The sequence below is a fragment of the Equus asinus genome, chromosome 12, assembly GCF_041296235.1.
Source record: "Equus asinus isolate D_3611 breed Donkey chromosome 12, EquAss-T2T_v2, whole genome shotgun sequence".
Classification (NCBI taxonomy): domain Eukaryota; kingdom Metazoa; phylum Chordata; class Mammalia; order Perissodactyla; family Equidae; genus Equus; species Equus asinus.
The window spans coordinates 31,691,916-31,711,655 of record NC_091801.1 but is presented as its reverse complement, the minus strand read 5'-3'; the positions used below and the strand labels follow the sequence as shown (position 1 = coordinate 31,711,655).

The 19,740-nt window shown below is 37.5% G+C and overlaps 1 protein-coding gene across 1 annotated transcript in view; it reads right to left on the bottom strand.

Moving 5' to 3' along the window:
* PXDNL (peroxidasin like) overlaps positions 1–11,342 on the bottom strand; it is a 313,214-nt gene extending 301,872 nt beyond the window's left edge. Inside the window, 1 exon segment of the mRNA XM_070480896.1 lies at positions 9,470–11,342. Coding sequence (XP_070336997.1) covers positions 9,470–9,474 — 5 coding nt within the window. The 5' untranslated portion in view covers positions 9,475–11,342.
* Positions 11,343–19,740: the final 8,398 nt, after the last annotated feature.

The window sequence follows — 19,740 nt, the reverse complement described above, 5'->3', positions numbered from 1 at the left end:
TACTATCCAGCTATTCCACTTATGGGTGTTTATCCCAAGAACGTGAAAACATGAATGAGTAAAGATACATGCACCCCTATGTTCATGTCAGCATTATTCACAATAGCCAAGACTTGGAAGCAACCTGGGTGCCCATCAAGGGATGAATGGATAAAGAAGATGTGGTATATACACAATGGAATACTATTCAGCCATAAGAAATGATGAAATCCAGCCATTTGTGACAACATGGATGGACCTCGAGGATATTTTGCTAAGTGAAATAAGTCAGAGGGAGAAAGTCAAATACCAGATTATCTCACTCAAAAATAGAAGATAAAAACAACAACAAGCAAACACATATAGACAGAGATTGGATTGGTGGTTACCGGAGGGGAAGGGTGGATGGAGGAGGGCAAAAGAGATGATTAGGCACACTGTATGGTGCTAGATTGTAATTAGTCTTTGGGCTGTGAACATGATGTAATCTACACAGGAATCTAAATATGATGATGTACACTTGCAATTTATATAATGTTATAAGCCAATTTTACCTCAGTAAAAACAAAAAGTACACCATCTAAATGCCAATGTGAGAATCGAATATAGAACCAAGGAAACAGCTTCCACTTTTGGTATTTCCTAGTTTTGTTTTTTGTTCGTTTGTTTTTGTTGTTTTCCTTTGTCAGTTGGGAGTACCTGAAATAAATGTTGGGGTCTTTATTTTCCCTAAGTGTTGTAAAGGAAAGAAAGCAGAAGAAATATTTAACTCTGGATGGAAATAACATTTGCTGATTTGATACTACTAGTTAATTCAAAAATGGATATTTATGACACAACAATATTGTTAGAAAACCTACATTATTTTTGGCAGGGAAAGATTCACCCTGCACTAACATCTGTTGCCAATCTTCCTCTGTTTTTTTTTGCCTCCTCGAAGCACCAGTGCATGGTCGTATATCCTAGTTGTAAGTCCTTCTGGTTCTATGTGAGCCACCAGCACAGCATGGCAACTGACAGACGGGTGGTGTGGTTCTCTGACCGGGAAAGAACCTGGGCTGCCAAAGCAGTGAGAGCGCCGAGCATTAACTACTAGGGCTTCAGGGCTGGCCCCCACTTATTTTTCATTTTCTATTCTATAGCACACTCATAGAAAATACCAAATGCCTGCAGGACAACTTAAACATAAAACTGGCACTAGACAACATTCTAATAGAATGGAATTTTAAAATTTCTATTAGTAATTCAGTGGTATATTAAAGTAAAGCTTCCATCTTTCAAAAAACCTCAAACACTATTCAAAGCCAAATAATACAAAACAAAACAATCCAATAAGAGAAAGTCAATCCAACAAACAAACAACAAAGAAAAACCACCTGATTCTGTTGGCCCACCCCCTCCAACACGCTTACACTTAAAATACGTCCATCTTTTTAGCAAGGCTTTAAAATAAGGAGCTATCTTCAACTTTATATTCATGTGCAAAGTTAGATAATCAAAAGGAGGTATGTGCTAGAGTAGCAGATTCTATTCACCTTCAGGCCATTTGATCTCAACAAGAAGGCAGATTGCTACTCTGTTCCCAGGGTCATAAATCAATAGTCACCCTTCCTGAGGTGTAGTCATGACCTGGAGGCAGAGAGCAGAGAGGGGGTGTCCTGTGTTAGAGCTCACTTCAGGTAAAAATAGTGTCAGCAATCACTCATGAAGAAACATCGTTACATTCTATAACCACCTTAACTTCTCATTTGAGACTTAAGTTGGCAACACTCTAGTTCAGATTCTGAATCTTTAATGTTGTGGTAATTTCATCATTAAGGGAAGATCAAGCAAAGAAAATGAAATTGAGGCTTTATCGTTATCCATGTATATGTTCTCCATTAAAGCACCTGATGAAGAGCAGACATTTTAAGTAACGACGGGAAGAACGAAAGTCAGTGCAGGGCATTTTCAATGTGAATGTGCACTCACATCTTTAGGGGATCTGGTTAAAGTGCACATTCTGAGCCAGAAGATCTGGGGTGTGTGCTGAAATTGAACAACCTCCCAGCATTGGTGACACTAATGCTGTTGTGACTAGCAAAGAGTTCACACATAGGAACATTCCTTCCATGAGTACTTTATTATAATTTTTACAGGCTGAATAAAGTTCCCCCCAAAATGCCCATGTCCTAATCCTCGGAAAACCTGAATATGTTACCTTATATGACAAAAAGAACTTTTCATATCTGATTAAATTAAGGATCAGAAGATGGGAAAATTATCCTGGATGGTCCAGGTGGGACCGGTATAATCACAAGGGTCCTTATAAGAGGGAGACAGGAGGGTCAAAATTAAAAGGACAGAAGCAGAGTTCATACAGGAGAGGAGATGCTATTCTGCTGACTTTGAAGATGCAGGAAGGGGCCTTGAACCCGGTAAAACGGGCAGTGTCTAGAAGCTAGAAAAGACAAGGAAATAGATTCTCCCTTGGAGCCTCCAAAAGGAGCCAGCTCTGTCAACACCCTGACTTTAGCCCAGCGAAACTGATTCAAACTCCTGGCCTCCAGAACTATAAGAGAACAAATCTGTGTGGTTTTAAGTCACAAAGTGTGTGGGAGTTTGCTGTATGTAGTAGCAGTAGGAAACTAATACAATTAATATTAATAATAGCAATAACAACTTATAAAGAGCTTACTATATGCCAGGCATTGTTTTAACTGCTTTATATATATTTTATATATTAATGCTTCAAAAAAAACCCTATTGCCAAAACATGGATAAACCTTGAGGACATTATGCTAAGTGAAATAATCCAGTCACAAAAGGACAAATACTGTATGATTCCACTTATATGCTTCCTTGAGGAGTCAAATTCATAGGGACAGAAAGTAGAATGATGGTTGCCAGGAGCTGGGGAGAGGAGAGAAAGGGGAGATGTTGTTTAATGCGTACAGAATTCCGGTCTGAGACAATGAAAAGTTCTGGAGATGGATGGTGGTGATGGTTGCACAACAATGTGCATGTACTTAATACTGCAGAACTGTATACTTAAAATGGCTAAAATTGTAAATTTTATGTTAACTGTATTTTTACACTATTAAAAAGGAACTTATTATGTAATGCAATACTTGGAAGACCTAGAAAACAAGACTCTGTGGTAGGAAGAACCCAGGTGTGAAGTGAGGAGACTGAACTCCTGTGTCCACCCCACTACTCACTAGTCATCCTCGTCCTGTAACCCTTTGGGCCTTAGGTTCTGCACCAGGAAAATGAGAGGGCTGGACTAGGGCTAATGATTTCCCATAATGCACTTACTCAACCCGCTGTGAGCAAATTCCTTACAGGAAAACAAATTGTTTTTAAAAAGCCACCATTGTAATTTTTATTTTTACTATTTTTTAAATACATGTTGCCCCAAATGAAATAACCTAACCAAAGGAACCGAATGTCTCTTTCTAAATAAAAGGTGACAGGTAATTGAATAAAGACTGATCGCAGTAGTATTTCAAGAAAGAAACCTTCAATGATCAAATACTTTGAATGCCTCTTTTGGGAATCATACGTTTATAGTAATAACATGCAGCTGTTCCAATTCTTTTAACATAAATTTGCCTAGCAGTATTTAAAGAAGGCTCATCTACAATAGAGTCCAGGCTCAGGAGCCAGGCCCAGTGGGTCCAACTCTCTGTTCTGCCCCTGCCATTTGTGTTTCCTTGGACACATTACTGTGTTCTCATTTCTAAGATGGGAACAATAGTACAACTTTTCTCATAAGTTTATTATAGGATTAAATGAGTTAACACACATAAGGTACTTAGACTAGCATCTAGCACATAATATGCACTATAAATTTTTGCTATTTATTATTATGAGTACTCCCAAACTAAGCATATAAACCTATTACCATGATATTTTTAAGGTAAGTTAATGCTGTAGATATATTCCATTGACATATGTTATTATTAATTAGTGTATTAATTGACACAGCTCTCAAAGGTAAAAGATAAAACATAAATAGCTACAAAAATAAAACATAAATACCTATAAAAATGTCCAAAAAGCTATTAACTCTCATATTCAAAGAAATAAAACTTAAAGCAACTAGATTTCTGATAGGAATGAACTATCAGGTTAACATAATTTTAACATATTTATTATATTAGTATAGAGAAACATAAGGAAAAGGAGAAATGGACATTTTAATACATATTTGGAGAACACATATTTTATAATAACAAAATTTAAAATGTAGGAATTTCATTTCTCTGAATTTATTTTAAGTAAACAATAATAGGATGATTGCAAAACGCTAATTACAAAGAGGTTTATTACAGCACCATTTATACTACAGACAGTTTTGAAAATATCCTAATGTCCATCAAGAAAGTATTGTTTATGGTATATCAATTCAATGGAATACCTTGTAGTAACTAAAAATGATAAACTAAACCAATATGTGTTGACAAAGAAATTTGCCCATGCACTATCGCTTAGTGTAAAACTCTACCTATGGCCCATATATACATTGGATATGCTAAATTTGAGGATTCTTCATTTCTTAGGGTAGAAAATAGCTTTAGATCCCCAGTTCCCACCCCAACTGCAATTTTCAACTGTCCTGTTGACTTTTTAATACCTGTAACTGGTCAGAGTCCTTAATTTGCAGATAATTTTTTATTACTAAAACTGAGCTCATTTCAGTTTTAAATGGCAGTCTTATATCGCACTCAAAACTCTGCCCCTTCTCCACCACAATCCACTCAAGTTTGATGGGGCTTGCTTCTTTTCCCCTCTGAAAAATCCAAAGTGGAGAGGACGTAACAACTAGGCCTGGCTTAGATCGCTCTTCCCCTTCTCTTTCTAGCTTAGTTGCCCCGGTAAGGGGGTTGGAATGGGAAAGCCTGGAATGAGGAAATCAAAGATCTTTAGTAACTGGTCAACCCACAAAGGTGAGGAGGCACACCTTAGCTGCTGGTGCCTTCTGTGTACGAGCAAGACTATGCATAGGTGATGGTGGCTTTCTTGGCACTGTGTCTTCTTTCAGCCTTTTATAGTGGTCCATGCCCCATCTAACCTTCCTATCCCTTCAGGTGTGGAAGTACGGGAACCACTGAGATCAACTTCATGCCTTTCCAAGAGTTAGGCAACATGGAATGAATTCCCTCCACCACACACATACCATTATTTTCTTCTAGGAACACAACTTCACAGTCCTTTCTTTTTACCAAGACTTCCATTTCCTTAAGTCTCCAGAGAATCAGGCATCATCTCTATATCCAGTTAAATCCCTCACCTCCAAGAATTCTCTCTCCAGGGACAGTATCAGAATGCACCTAAAACTCAGAAGCATCCATTCAAGTAATCAAATGTCAGGTTTTTCTTCTTTCAGGTCTCCTCACTCTGTGAGTAATTCCCTTAGAGCAGCCCCATCCTTTGCAACCACTAAATTTCTCACAAAGCCACTGCACTGATAGCCAACTTTCTCCCCTGTCTTCTTTTCATCTAGAACAGACAGGGATGTCTGGATGTTGGGATGGGGTTTGATTATACAGGGGTCTTGCCTGCTTCCTGTTAGGACCCCTAATGAGTATCTTGATGGCCTGAGGTGGCTTTCTTTATAATGAGGGGAAATTTAGCATCCATTGTTGCAGTGGAGAGTCCTGGTCACCATTTCTGGGCCAACAGGTAAGGCCCCTCAACAGCTTGTTATATTTGTAATGGTTTACTCTGGGCTGTCATTGTTGAGGTGGAGAGAGGAACTTTGATTATTTACTTTATAAACTCCTGTAATGCTTCTTTGTTGCTTGTTATGGTTCAAGGATGTGTGTTGCTTTCACAGTCAAAAAAGCTGCCAAAAAACTTTAAAGAAAAATAAAAGTTGTAGAATAATATGGAAAACATTTTGTTATAAACAAAATACTCATGATGGGACTTCATTTGTCTATAGTATGAAATCCAAACTCCTTCATGCGAGACTCAAGGACCCTGATCCAACTTCCTTCTCCATTTCCCACCACTCTCCACTGGACATCCCATGATCCAGACACGCAACACTATACACTGTTGCAGAAATACATATACACCTTCACTTTCTTTTTTATTGCCAATGTTATTTCATCTTCCTACATTGCTCTTTGCCTTTCTTTCTATCAGGTGAACTCAATTGTTCTTCAAAACCCAGCTCGAATGGCATCAACTCAGACACTTCCCTGATGTTCTCAAGGAAAATTTGTTTCTTCTCAGTCCGGGCTTTTATACCACATTACACATACCACATTCCATTTCTGTCTACACTATGTTGTGGTCGGTTTATAATTCTCCGCTATGAATAAATCTACCCATACTTGTCCACTCTACTAAATTTCCGATTCACTTAGGATGGAAAAACTGTGTTTCATACAACTTTGAATTCCCAACACCTAGCGTATAGAACAAAAACGTTCAGCTTTTATCTCCAGCAGTTCTTAAACTGGTCATGATGGCAAAGCTCCTACAAGAAATTATTCTCTTCTTGGAAGAACGTGAGCTAATTTATAGTATTAAAATTAAAAAGGTGAATATGAAAATTTTATCTAAATCATCTTATATATGACACTAACATGGAAAACAACAATGGGTTAAAAGATCTAAGATAAAATAATAGTAGAAAAATGAGAAATTGAGAAAACTGTTTCTCATTAGGAAAAATAATATAATCACAGCAAGCACTTATATCTAGCTTGTCTGAGTCAAGTTTGAAAACTAGAACTTTGTCAATTTAATAAAAGATTGAGAACTCTAAATGTGAGCAAGGAAAATAGAGTGCAAAATAGGTCAATGGTTTTCAGTAATTGATGCTAAATATTAATACAAATCAAGGGCCAATAACTACAAATTATTTCACTATTAATCTGCTATTCCCTCTAGCAATGTTCACAGATAATAACAATTTTTATGATAGATTTTTTTTCTTGGAAAAACAGCAAACTGACCTAATCAAAATAAGGGTGATTGATCAATGAGAATATTGAGAGGATTCATCTTTCTTTACTAGAACTTATAAGAATTTAGTAATGTTTAGGTTTGAAGCACACTACAGTACCTAAATATTGAGCATTTGCAGGTCCACGAGCTTCCCAGGTGTAGGCGAGACCAGGGGTTAGGAGGGTAGCAGAGCAAAAGTGATGCTCCAGCAGTCAGAAACATTTTCAGGCTACAATTTAACACGAGATAAAATACAATTCACTGGTGTCACATTAGCTTTGTCTTTTAGCTAAATAGGACGAAAGTTGGGTCAGTTCCCAGGCCCCAGTTTCAATGAATTCAACTTGGTCCTTCAAACAGTAAAAAATGTTGGTGTTTAAAAGTTACCTTATGCCAATGGGAATCAGAGCTTAATTTCAGTGAACAGCCTGACTAGGGGGGTCTGACTTCAGCTCCACTTCATAAGCTGGTGGAATGAACAGGAGTTATTTACCCTCCCTGGGTCTCAGTTTCTTCATCTAAAGATGGAAGCAATGATAGCACCTTTATGAGTGTCTCACTGTGAGTAGTAAATGAGCTAATATATTGAGAGTGTTTAGCACAGTGATTTACCCAAGGTCATGTGAATAATTTCTTGATGGAGGACTCAGACAGAGGCTTCTAAGTCAAGGGCTCTTTTAAGTTGCACGACAGCTGCTACTAAACTATGAAGTGACACATATTAAGACATATCTGGGATTTACATATACATGTTGTCAGTTTGCAACAGTAATTGATTCTTTAAATATTAAGTGCACGTTTGCCCACCTTTGGGGATCATATCCTAACTAATGCTGAAAAAGAAGGAATATTGAATAAGTTAGATTTCTTTCTTGCACATATCAGAAGTGGAGAATGAAAGGGTTTTTGTCTTCAGTGGAGGTCATCTATCTGTTCATTGCCGTGAGCCCCAGCAGTGAAGCTGGGATTGCCCCTGGATGAGTAGCAGCTCAACCCCCATGTCCCGAGGTAGGACAGGTGGGCAGGTGGGGACAGGACAGGAACTCACGCCTGTCATGCTCACAGCACCACCAAGTCCAAACTCGAGAAAGCATCACTGCCTGGAGCCAGAGCAAGAAAAGATGAAAAGTTTGTTTGGCGATGGGGGTGAGGTAGGGATTAAAAAAATATGAATTCACAAGGAATTGAGGATGGGGCAAAGAACAATATGAGGCCACTGGACCCACAAGTTCAACAGGCGAGAAGCACCTCCTTTCCTCGGAGTCCTCCTCCCATGTTCTGTCTTCGCGCCCTGGTTCCTGGGATGAACAGCTGGGCTTTGAGACATTTGTCAGCCCAGAATAACCTGAAAACTACCCAGGAAAGAGTGCTGCTTATTTTCACGATTAGAACACTAAAATTAAACAGAGGATGTATTTTACTTAAGAAGCTCATTTGATTTAAAACTACCTGTTGTCTCTTTCAAGTTCATTCAGATTTTATTATAAATTCAAAGAATTAACTAGTAGTTTAAATATAATAGGATAAATTTAGCCAAAAACCTGGAAAAAAAATTTAAAAGAAATCATTAGGAGTTCTTTTAAAATAGTTTTTGAACCTTTTGGTACCAGTATTAATGACATTGGTCTACATGCTTTAAATTTTTCATTGATACTGATTATGTGATACAAGGAGGTAAAATTACTTCAAAGAATGTCTGCAGGTGATTGTATTTACATGAAAGTAATCTTCCAGATTATGTTGTCCTATGACACTCGAGGAAGGGTTGAGATTGAAATAGACGGTAATCTATTTGAGAGAAATGGACTGACAATTATTTTACACTCAACATTTAAGCCAAAGCTATTTGTAAATCTGCCTGCAGCTCCAGAATAGCATGAGAAAGGTTCTCTTACTTGTTTACCCTCCCAGTTACCGAAACTTCCTGAAACTCTTCTCTTGAAATCAGTTCCAACGCCCTAAGGGATCTGAGGAAACGTGCGGTACCTTGCCAGAACATAAGTTCTTGGAAGGCACAGCATTACGATACACATGTGGTCCCTCAACTGCCCCATGGCAAGGTATTCATAAAGCACAGCGCTAGCTGCCACGAGGCCCCCCCAGGAGAATATACTAAATGCTACCCACTGTCACCCAAGTAGGACACTTGAGAATCCTTGCACCTCGCTTAGGGTTACCATCTCTTTGAGTTGGAAGGAACCTTCCATGCGCTGGCTGACCTCTAAAGGGCTCCTCATAAGAGGCCTCAAATGATATTCCTGTTTGAAAGATCATTGCAACTGTCTGGAAACACCTTTCCTCTATAAAGATTTTTTTCCAAGAGCTCATCCAATGGAGAATTCACCTCGCCTTGACCCAGCCTATTGCAGGAATTATTTGCTTCATTTTCTAAAGCTCTGAACGAAAGCATGGATTGAATTAGGATTCTCAAGGAGATACTGCGGCATCATAAACCCCAGCCAAAACTGTGTCACCCTCATCCAATCCCTGATCAAGGTCACCTTCAGGATCTTCTGTTTCCTCTCACATGAACTGAAATACTTACCCCATCAATATTCGTAATTCATCCTCGAGTTTCAATCTGAATTAGAGGCCACAAGTGGATTAAATCACCTAGATCCAGCCTAGCGCAACAGCTTCCCAGCAAACACTGCAGAACAGGCAACAGAAGACAAAATCCTCTTACTATGCTGTCCCCTCAAGGTTTAGCTGTCTTGCTCAACATAGACAAAAATAACAGGCCTTTGAATACACAAGTTCTTTGCTAATAAATAAGCAGTTCAGACAGAGAAGTGCTTCCCTGGCTTGGGACGATAGCTACAACTGATTTGGCTGTCTCCAACTTTCTGCTTCAGCAGGGAAAATGCAAAGTCTAACCAGAGAAAATGCCAGTTATTTCACAAAAAAGAAAAAAAACTTTATAGAGGGAAAGTGTTTTCAGACAGTTTCAACGATCTTTCAGACAGGAATATCATTGCTCTTATTTTGCCAATAAAAATTGAGAGACCTCATCATAGGTCATATAAATGTGTTCTGGGTAACAAAATGCCTCAGATACTATGCTAAACACGTAAGGAGATCAGTTCTAATTTTAATTACTTGAAAGCTTAAAATTACTTACAAAATAGAATTTACAAATACATAAGACACACTATAGACATACATAACCATTAAAGACTATGTTTTTAGAAAATCGAATACTATTAAGTCTTAATTTTCTTTATAGTAATTCCTTTATAGATTTTGTCTCCGTCAAGGTATTTTTTATTTTCTTCCTAGATTTTAACCACCATTTCCAATCAACGATTTTTCTGTGACATTTGAATAAATGAATCAGCATGTTTCTTTTACACTATGCTTGGGCTCATGTTTTCTCTGAGCTTTACTGCATATATTAGTTGACCCTGTCTGACTCCAAATCACCACCGATTCCAAAGTCTGATAAGAAAAAAGGAATGCTGCATTAGACTATCTGGTCCAATCCAAATCCAATTCTTCCAAGCTTGCCTTTGGATCATGCCCAGATTCCACAAAAAAGAGACTATAGAAAGAAGTTAGGGCAGAGATAGAAAAGGTTTGCTTTTGCTTTGTGTTCCTGACTTCACAATTCTACTTGGTCCTTGATAATCTCAAAAAGAAAATAAAGATTTAGAAAAATAAGCACTTTTTTGAAGTTATTGCATTTTCCCTCCAAATTGCCCTCTTTATCATACAAAATAAGTACTTCTGTTATTTCAATTCTCACATAGATAGGGTTATTTTAGTATACATCATGTATTCTAGCATCACGAAAGACCAAAACTATAAAGCACCACCTACAATCTCCTGCCAAATGGGTTCTGGAAGGGAGGGGGTTAGGTGCACCCCCACATCTGCATAAGGTTTACTATCCTCATCATTCATTGTCTCAGTGCCTACCTTCTTGAAATTACTTGTCGTGACTTCAGTGACATTTGCTTGCATTATAATAAAGCACAAAGTTACGGTAGCCCCAGGGAATTTGTCTGGGAGTGAGGGAAAAATCTCGGCTTTGATTGCAGATGGAAGTTAATTTGGTGGTCACATCTCAGCTCCCCAGGAATACTTTCCACATTACAAAGGCTGCTCACAAAGAAGGAGCAAATAACTTGATGGGGTGGCAGTGTCTGCAAACTGGGTAGCTGAGGTGTCCAGGTCAAGACGGTGGTGCAGAACTATGGGGAAAGGCTGATAGTGCCTGCCAACACTTGGCCACCTCCAGACAGTACCATTAGCCCTTTATGTCTGTGAGCATTTGACCATTTATACAATAAATGAGGAATAGCACAATCATCATTCAGAGCACACATTTGTCCTGCAAATGTATTTCTCTTGCTCATGCAAAATCTAACAGAGAATTGTTTCCAGACAAATCTAATTCCCCTTTCCATTGTGCATTTAAGTTTATCCAAAGCCATAAACTGCTATCAGCTATTTAAAAAAGAAAAGAACTATTTTTGAATACTCATGCTCATTTTCCTCTTTAAGTGACCATCACATGATTTCCCAAGTGGGAGACAATGAATACCAGGCAGAATTCTTAACAAAGAACATCCTTAAAGAAAGAGTAAAGACCCATAGGAATTGCAATCCTTCTATTCCTACCAAACAGTTGGAAAATGAGAATCCATTTCAAATCTTTATAAACTGATGTAATTTCATTTGCAATTGCATTTTAATTAAAAAAAGAAGTACATCTTTTTTATGTTTTCGCTCTGATCCATAATATCATAGTCATGCTTAAACACTAACTCAGTGAAGTACTTAAACCTATATACATCTCACACTGAATGGTTCATTGGTGATCTGGTTCATTTTTTGCCTGAAGTAAGCAGAATAAAAAGAACATAGATAAATTCAGCTAAAGTCAAGTTGGGAAGACTCTTTACACGGAAAGAAAAACAAAAAAGAATTAAGGTGCTTAAAGGGGTATAATGTTTACTGAGAAAATTATAGCAGCTAAAAACTGAACATCTATAGCAAGCAGGGTACAGATGGTTCCAAAGGCAGATTTACAATTAAATAAGCAAAGCTGAAAGCTACTGACCCATTGCCTGGCTGTAGTGCAGCTCAGTTCCATGAAACATCTCTGACACCAACGACTAGCAAGCATGCCTTTGTTGGACTTTACAAAAAATCACACTTAAACTCAGCCAATTAATGCACCCTCAAACTATATATTTCAATTGTCAAGCTACCAGGGATATGAAACTTGTGTTTATATTTTTCTATTAGCTATTGTGATAACAAGCCATAAAGATGTATACTGAAACATTTTAAAAACCATTCACCAGTCTCAGAAAGTGTACAGTTTGTTATGCGTGTATTAAATATGAGGTTAAAAAATCTACAGCAAAAGCACAAAAGCAGAAGTACCTATTTCATAATGTGGAGGAATAGGGATTTTACTAGGAATTTATTTATACCAAGTTCTTAAAATACAGATTGTCAGTAAAAGAAAACAATGTAGTGACTACTCACACACCAAATCCTGTGGGGAACTGGGACAGGTCAGCGTGTTTGCCCTTAGCTTGCTGTTGATGAGGAGGGGAGGGGGGAGGCTGACAGCATCTGCAATGACCCTCTGTAGGATGCAGCACAGATGTAAGGTCTGCAGAAGGGCAGAGGGAGAAGCAATGACTTCTGGCTGACGAGGAATGGGGAAGGCTTCTCTGAGAGTGAGCCAGTTCATCTAGGCTTTGAAAGTCAAGTTGTTTTGACAAGCAGAATTAAGGGAAGTAGTAAAAGGCAATATTAATTCATTTGGCAAACATTTATTAAGCACTCACTTTGCACAAGTTACTGGAGAGAAGAGAAAACAGCATTGAATGATGGGGGTTCATCGACTCAGGCCAGCCCTTTACATTTGCAGAATGTGGACAAGAGTACAAATAGACCACACGATGTAAGTTTAAATAGTGAAATGACGTAAACCAAACTGTTAAAAAAGATATATTCCATCATCTTCTCTTCACAAGTATACCTTCATAACAATAAGATTTTTTTAATGTAATAATTAGTGCCTGTGTTGAGATGTCCTGATGATGGACCAGTGATGGTGGATGAGTAATAAAATTAAGACATACATAACTCATACATCTTCACATATTTATTCCATAAAAATGTATCTTTTGCCTTCATACAAGCAAAATCACTAATTTTACAATCAAGTGTTTACAATCAAGATTTTCCACATAGTTTTGCTCTACTGAGAATAACGCCAAATTAGATCATCTTTCTTGAGTCACAGCAGTTCTCAAAGAGTTGTTTCAGTTTGCAGAAACTTCATTCTGCTGAGGCAGCAGCAACTGTCAATACAATTCTTAAAATGAGACATAGAAAAAAATGGATTTTATGTATAAAATTGTAAAGGAGAGTTGAATATGAAAAAATATCATTATCATAGAAAACACTACAAAATATTTTTAATTTCGCCATATAAATTGTTACCACATGAATTACAAATCTCAGCATCTCTTGGAGAAATAACTAGATCTGTACAATATTCCCATTATATTAATAATTTCATTTTGATTTACTCTTTCTAGACAGTTTTATTATTTTTATATTCATCTGACATATTCAGACTTTCTAGCATCAAAGTCCAAAATTATTTCTCCTATGCTCAGAAACTATGCATTGTTTTCAGTAAATATTGGACACTAAATTCAAAAAAAATAAAGCATCATTATGTTTGGCTAAATACTGAACATCTGTATTTTTAGAACATCATACTAACGCTTTATATTACTGTTACTTCTCTTTGTTAAATACTACTATTTTATTGCTATTTCTTCAAAATGTTTTCAATTCTAGTAATTGTATCATGTGTACTTTTCTCTGTGATAGTGATTTTTTGTATTCTCTTTATAAAGAATATAAGTGCTTCCATCACAAATAGGTTCATTGCCAAAAACTGTTTGTGAAGATTGGCTATAAAACAAATAACAATAATAACAAAGTATACATTATCTTTGAACTTAAAATAAAGGCTAGTTCCTATGTATTTCTTCTTCCTTCAACAAAAAATTGCATCATTAACCTGAATCAGACTGTTTTCTAGAAGCAATCCTCCAGACAACCAGGATTGAAAGCCATTCTCTAGGTTCAGCTTCCAAAAGCCAGTAGAGCTCTACAAGTCTTGCCTTTCTCATCCAGTCTGCTGATTCTGGGAGGCATTTTCTCCATCATTTCACAGCTAAGGAGAGTTGCATTTGCTGCTTATGAGTGAGGAATTTGATGTGAACACTTTTGTCATGTATTCTAATTATTTTGGTCAGTAATTCAAGCTTCATTTAGCAAAGATCATAGTTTCATGGATTTTATCAGATCTGATAAAATTATGGGTTTGGTGAATAACTTTCTTGCTCATTTTCATTGTTTTGATGAGTAATAAAAATCTAAACAATTTGCAATGTTCAATTGGATTGTTTTTGTTACTTTGATCAGTAATTAAATCTAAAAATATATAATGTACTCTTTACAAATTTTATATGGGTCATGCTTTACATAAGCCTACTCTTTCATTATTTTGAGACTTTAAAAATTGAACCAGATTGCTTCTAAAATTGTCTATTTTTCCTCTGCTTTTTTGCCTTTTCTGAGCTCTATTTTTCTGTCTTCTATAGCCCTGTCATGACATATACTTATTCTCAGTGATCTAAAGAATTTTTTAAAACATAATTGTTTCCAAAGACTATAGAAATTTGAATATATATTCATAAAAATACAAATTAAATATAAAAATCAATAAATTACTTTTCTCATATACTTTGAAAAACTTTATTTTTCTAAAATAATCTAAACAGAGCAAGATGGCACAGTATGAGATACCAGCCTTTGTCCCCCCCCCAAAAACAATTAGACAGCTCTTGATGAATGAGAATAGCCCTAGGAGAGCTCAAGAATCCAATTAAGAAACTACAGCAACACAGTGGAGGAAAAAAAAGAGTATAATTGCACAGAAAGGATTGCTAGGGAGATCAGCTTAGCAGAAATGTCTGGAGAAAGCTAGAAACAAAGACAAAGGGGGTTACTAACAGTATCAGCCATGCAACAGGTGCCATTGTGGTCCCCAATAGCCTGTTCTGTGGAAGACCCAGCAGCATTTGCCACTGCGGACCTCAACACTCCCCACAGCGTCACAGACTCCTCACAGCTTTGATAGCAGAGGACTCTGTAGTGTTTGTAGCACAGATCCCCAGAGAGGGAGATGCTGCTGTGCCCCCACCCAAAAGGAGCCTCTGTTGCACTGCCTCAGGATCACAGCTGCTGACACCTCCAACTCAGTGCATACATACCCCAGCCCTAGAGCCATCTTTGCTCTGCTTACACCTGTGCTCCAGACTACAGCTCTGTGGCAGCTCTGTGCTCACTTGTGCCTTAGAAAATAGCTTCTTGTCCTGTCTCAGGCACTACATCCACCATCGCTGTAGGCTATCCAGTGCCTCAGACACCAGAGCCGCTGTTTCTAAGGGTGAACCATGATCGAGACACAAGCTCCATGGATGCTTTGCATGCATCCACTTCTCAAGCACCAGAGCCACTGTCATTGCAGGGTAGCTAGTACCTCAGACACCAGAGGCCCCTGTTATTCCATAAGTGCCCACACTCCAGACTCTGACTCGATAGTTACTCCATGGGCAACTATGCATCAGACATCAGTGCCATCACCACCATGAGGGCAACCACAAACTGGATGAAACACCAAGAGGGGTCCCCTCAGCCATGAGATACCCCACAGAAGAAAAAGATATCAGGTAGTCCCAGCAGACTTTGCCACTGAAGACCTCAACAGCCCTCACCACCACTGTGGACACCTGCAGCCTTGGTGCTTGAGGAACCCTGCAATCATCACCACACTGGCCTCAGCTGATGGAGCTACACAGGGACTACACCACTGAGCCCTCCCCAGAGACAGAACCACCACACTCAACCCTCCAGGACCCTTTCATCCATGCACAGGTAAAGGTCTTTCTGCACCAAAACCAGTCTGTAAAGTCTGAAATAGGTGACTGCTCCATCAAATGTGCAGATATCAGTGCAAGGCTACAAGAAACACAAAAAATCAAGGAAATATGACATACGAAAGAAACATAATAATGTTCCAGTTGCTGACCCCCCTCCCCAAAAATGGAGATATTTTAGGGGCCAGCCTGGTGACATAGTGGTTAAATTTCAGTGCACTCCACTTCTGTGGGCCAGGTTTGCAGGTTCAGATGCTGGGCATGGACCTGCACCACCCATCAAGCCATACTGTGGTGGTGACCCACATACAAAGTGGAGGAAGATGGACACAGATGTTGGCTAAGGGCCAGTCTTCCTCAAGAAAAGGAGGAAGATTGGTAACAGGTGTTAACTCAGGGCCAATCTTTCTCACACACACAAAAAAGGAGATATTTTAATTGCTGGACAAATAATTTAGAATGATTGTTTTCAGGAAGCTCAGTGAGCTACAAGAAAACACAGATAGACAACTCAATGAAATCAGGGAAAAGTACATGAACAAAATGACAAGTTCAACAGAGACACAGAAATCACAAAAAAGAGCTAAAAACAAATTCTGGAGCTGAATAATAAAATAAGTGAAATGAAAAATGCAATAGAGAGCATTAATATCAGACTTGATCAAGCAGAAGAAAATTTTGTGAACTTGAAGACAAGTTATGTGAAATTATCCAGTAAGAGAAGAAAAAAAAAGAAAAAGTGTGAAGAAAGCCTATGTCAATTATGAGACATCAGCAACCAAAATGATATTTGCATTATGGGAGTATGAGAGTCTTAGAAAGAGAAGAGAGAGAAAAAGGGGTAGAAAACTTATTTAAAGTAACAACGGCTAAAAACTTGCCAGCTCTGGGGAGAGATACCAGGTATATGAAGCTCATAAATCCCCATACAGATTCAACCCAAAGAGGAGTTCACTGAGATACATTCTAATAAAAGTGTCAAAATCAAAGATAAAGAATTTTGAAAGGAGCAAGAGAAAAGAAACTCATCTCATACAAGGGAACCTCCAGAATGCTATAGGAAGATTTCTCAGCAGAAACATCGCAGGCCAGGACAGAGTGGTGTGAAATATTAAAAAAGCCAAAAGAAAAAAACTGGCAAGCAAGAACACTTCATTCACAAAGCTGAACTTCAGAAATGAAGGAGAGATAAAGGCTTTCCCAGACAAGCAAAAGCTGAAGGAGTTCATCACCACTAGACCTGCCTTACAAGAAATGTTAAAAGGAGTTCAAGCTGAAATAAAAAGATGCTAATTGGTAAAACAAAAACATCAACTATAAAACACACTGGTAAAAGTAAGTATAGAGTCAAATTCAGAATACCCTAACACTGTAATACTTGTGAGTAAATCACTTAACTCCAGTATGAAGGTTAAAAGACAAAAGTGTTAAAAATCATTATAGCTACAATAATTCACTAATGGATACATAACACAAAAAGATGTAAATTGTGACATCAGAAACAGAAATGTAGTGGGGGAGAGTAAAAGGGTACAGTTTTTGTAAGTGATCAAAGTTAAGTTGTTATAAGTCCAAAACAGACTGTGATAATTATAAGATATTTTATGAAAGCCTCATGGTAACCACAAAGCAAACACCCATAGTAGATACACAAAAGATAAAGAGAAAGGAATCAGAGCATACTGCTATGGAAAATCATCAAATCAAAAAGGAAGATAGCAAAAGAGGAAGAAAAGGAATTATAAAACAGCCAGAAAACAATTAACAAGATGACAATAGTGAGTTCTCCCTTATGGACAATTACTTTAAATGTAAATGGATTAAATTCTCCAATCAAAACATACAGATTGGCCAAATGGGTTAAAAAAGACAAAAGAGAGAGAGACTCAACCATACGCTGCCTGCAAGAGACTCATTTCAGCTAAGGACACACACAGGGTCAAAGCAAAGGGTTAGAAAAAGATTTTCCATGCAAATGGAAACCAAAAGAGAGCAGGGGTAGCTATACTTACATTACACGAAATAGACTTTAAGTCAGAAACCATAGCAGAAGACAAAAAAGGTCATTATATAATAATAAAGGGCTCACTTTATCAAGAAGATATACAATTGTAAATATATATGCATCCATCATTGGAGCACCTAAATACATTAAATAGATCTGAAGGCAGAAATAGGCAGCAATGCAATAATAGTAGGGGACTTCAATACCCAACTTTTACCAATGGCTAGATCATCCAGACAAAATATAAAAGGAGATATTGGACTTGAACTACACAATAGCCAAAGAGACCTAACAGACATATACATAATATTACATCTGACAGCAGCAGAATACACATTCTTCTCAAGTACATATGGAACATTGTCCAAGATAGATCACATATTAGGTCACAAAAAAGTCTTAACAGATTTAAAAAGATTGAAATCATATTAAGTATCTTTTCTGACCATAATGAAATGGAAGTGGAAATCAATAACAGGAGAAAAAGTGAAAAATTCACAGATATACGGAAATTAAACAATGCGTTAAAGAGAAATCAAAAAGTATCTTGAAAAAAATGAAAATGAAAATACAACATACCAAAATTTATCAGATACAGCAAAAGCAGTTCTAAAAGGAAAGTCAAAAGTAATAAAAGCCTACATTAAAAAAAGGAAGATCTGGGGCCGGCCCTATGGCCGAGTGGTTAAGTTTGTGGGCTCTGCTTCCATGGCCCAGGATTTCCCTGGTTCAGAACCAACATGCCACAACTAGAAGAACCCACAACTGAAAATACACAACCATGTGCTGGGGGGATTTGGGGATGAAAGAAAAGCAGAAAAAAAAAAGAAGATTGGCAATAGTTGTTAGCCCAGGTGCCAATCTTTTAAAAAAAAAAAAAACAGAAAGAAAGATCTCTAATAAGCAGCCTAACTTTACACCTCTACAAAATAGAAAAGGAAGAACAAATTAAGCCCAAAGTTGGCAGAAGGAAGGGAATAAGAAAGATAAGAGCAGAAATAAATGATACAGAGACTAGAAAAACAATAGAAAAAATCAATAAAACTAAGATCTGGTTTTTGTAACGATAAAATTGACAAATCTACAAGTAGACTAATAAAAAAAGAGAGGACTCAAGTAAAATCAGAAATATTTCTAAATCCTAAAATTTATATGGAACCACAAAACATTCCAAATATCTACAGCAGTCCTAAGAAGAACATAGCTGGAAAAATCACACCTCCTAATTTCAAGTTATATTACAAAGCTATAGTAATCAAAACAATATGGTGCTGACATGAAAAGAGATACATAGACCATTGGAATTGAATAGAGAGTCCAAAAATAAACCCATAGATACACGGTCAACTAATCTTTGAGAACGGTGCCAAGAATGCACAATGGGGAAAGAAAAGTCTCTTCAATAAAATATGCTGGGAAAACTGGACAGCGACTTTCAAAAGAATCTAACTATACCACTATCTTAAACCACTCACAAAAATGAACTTGATATGGAATACAGACTTAAATATAAGAAATGAGACCTTAAATCTCCTAAAAGAAAATACAGGGAAAATGATCCTTGACACTGGTCTTGGTGAGGATTTTTTAGATCTGACTCCAAAAGCAAAGGCAACAAAAGCAAAAATAAACAAGTAGGACTACATCAAACTAAAAAGCTTCCTCATAGTAAAGGAAGCCATCCACAAAGGAACAGAGCACTCCAAAGAAGTGGGGGTATACAGGGTGGTGATATACCCTCAAACAGGATGTTTCACATATGATTGAAATGTCCCTTTTACAATAGTCAGGAAGCTGCTCTGTCAGCACAGCCATTGATGGAAATGG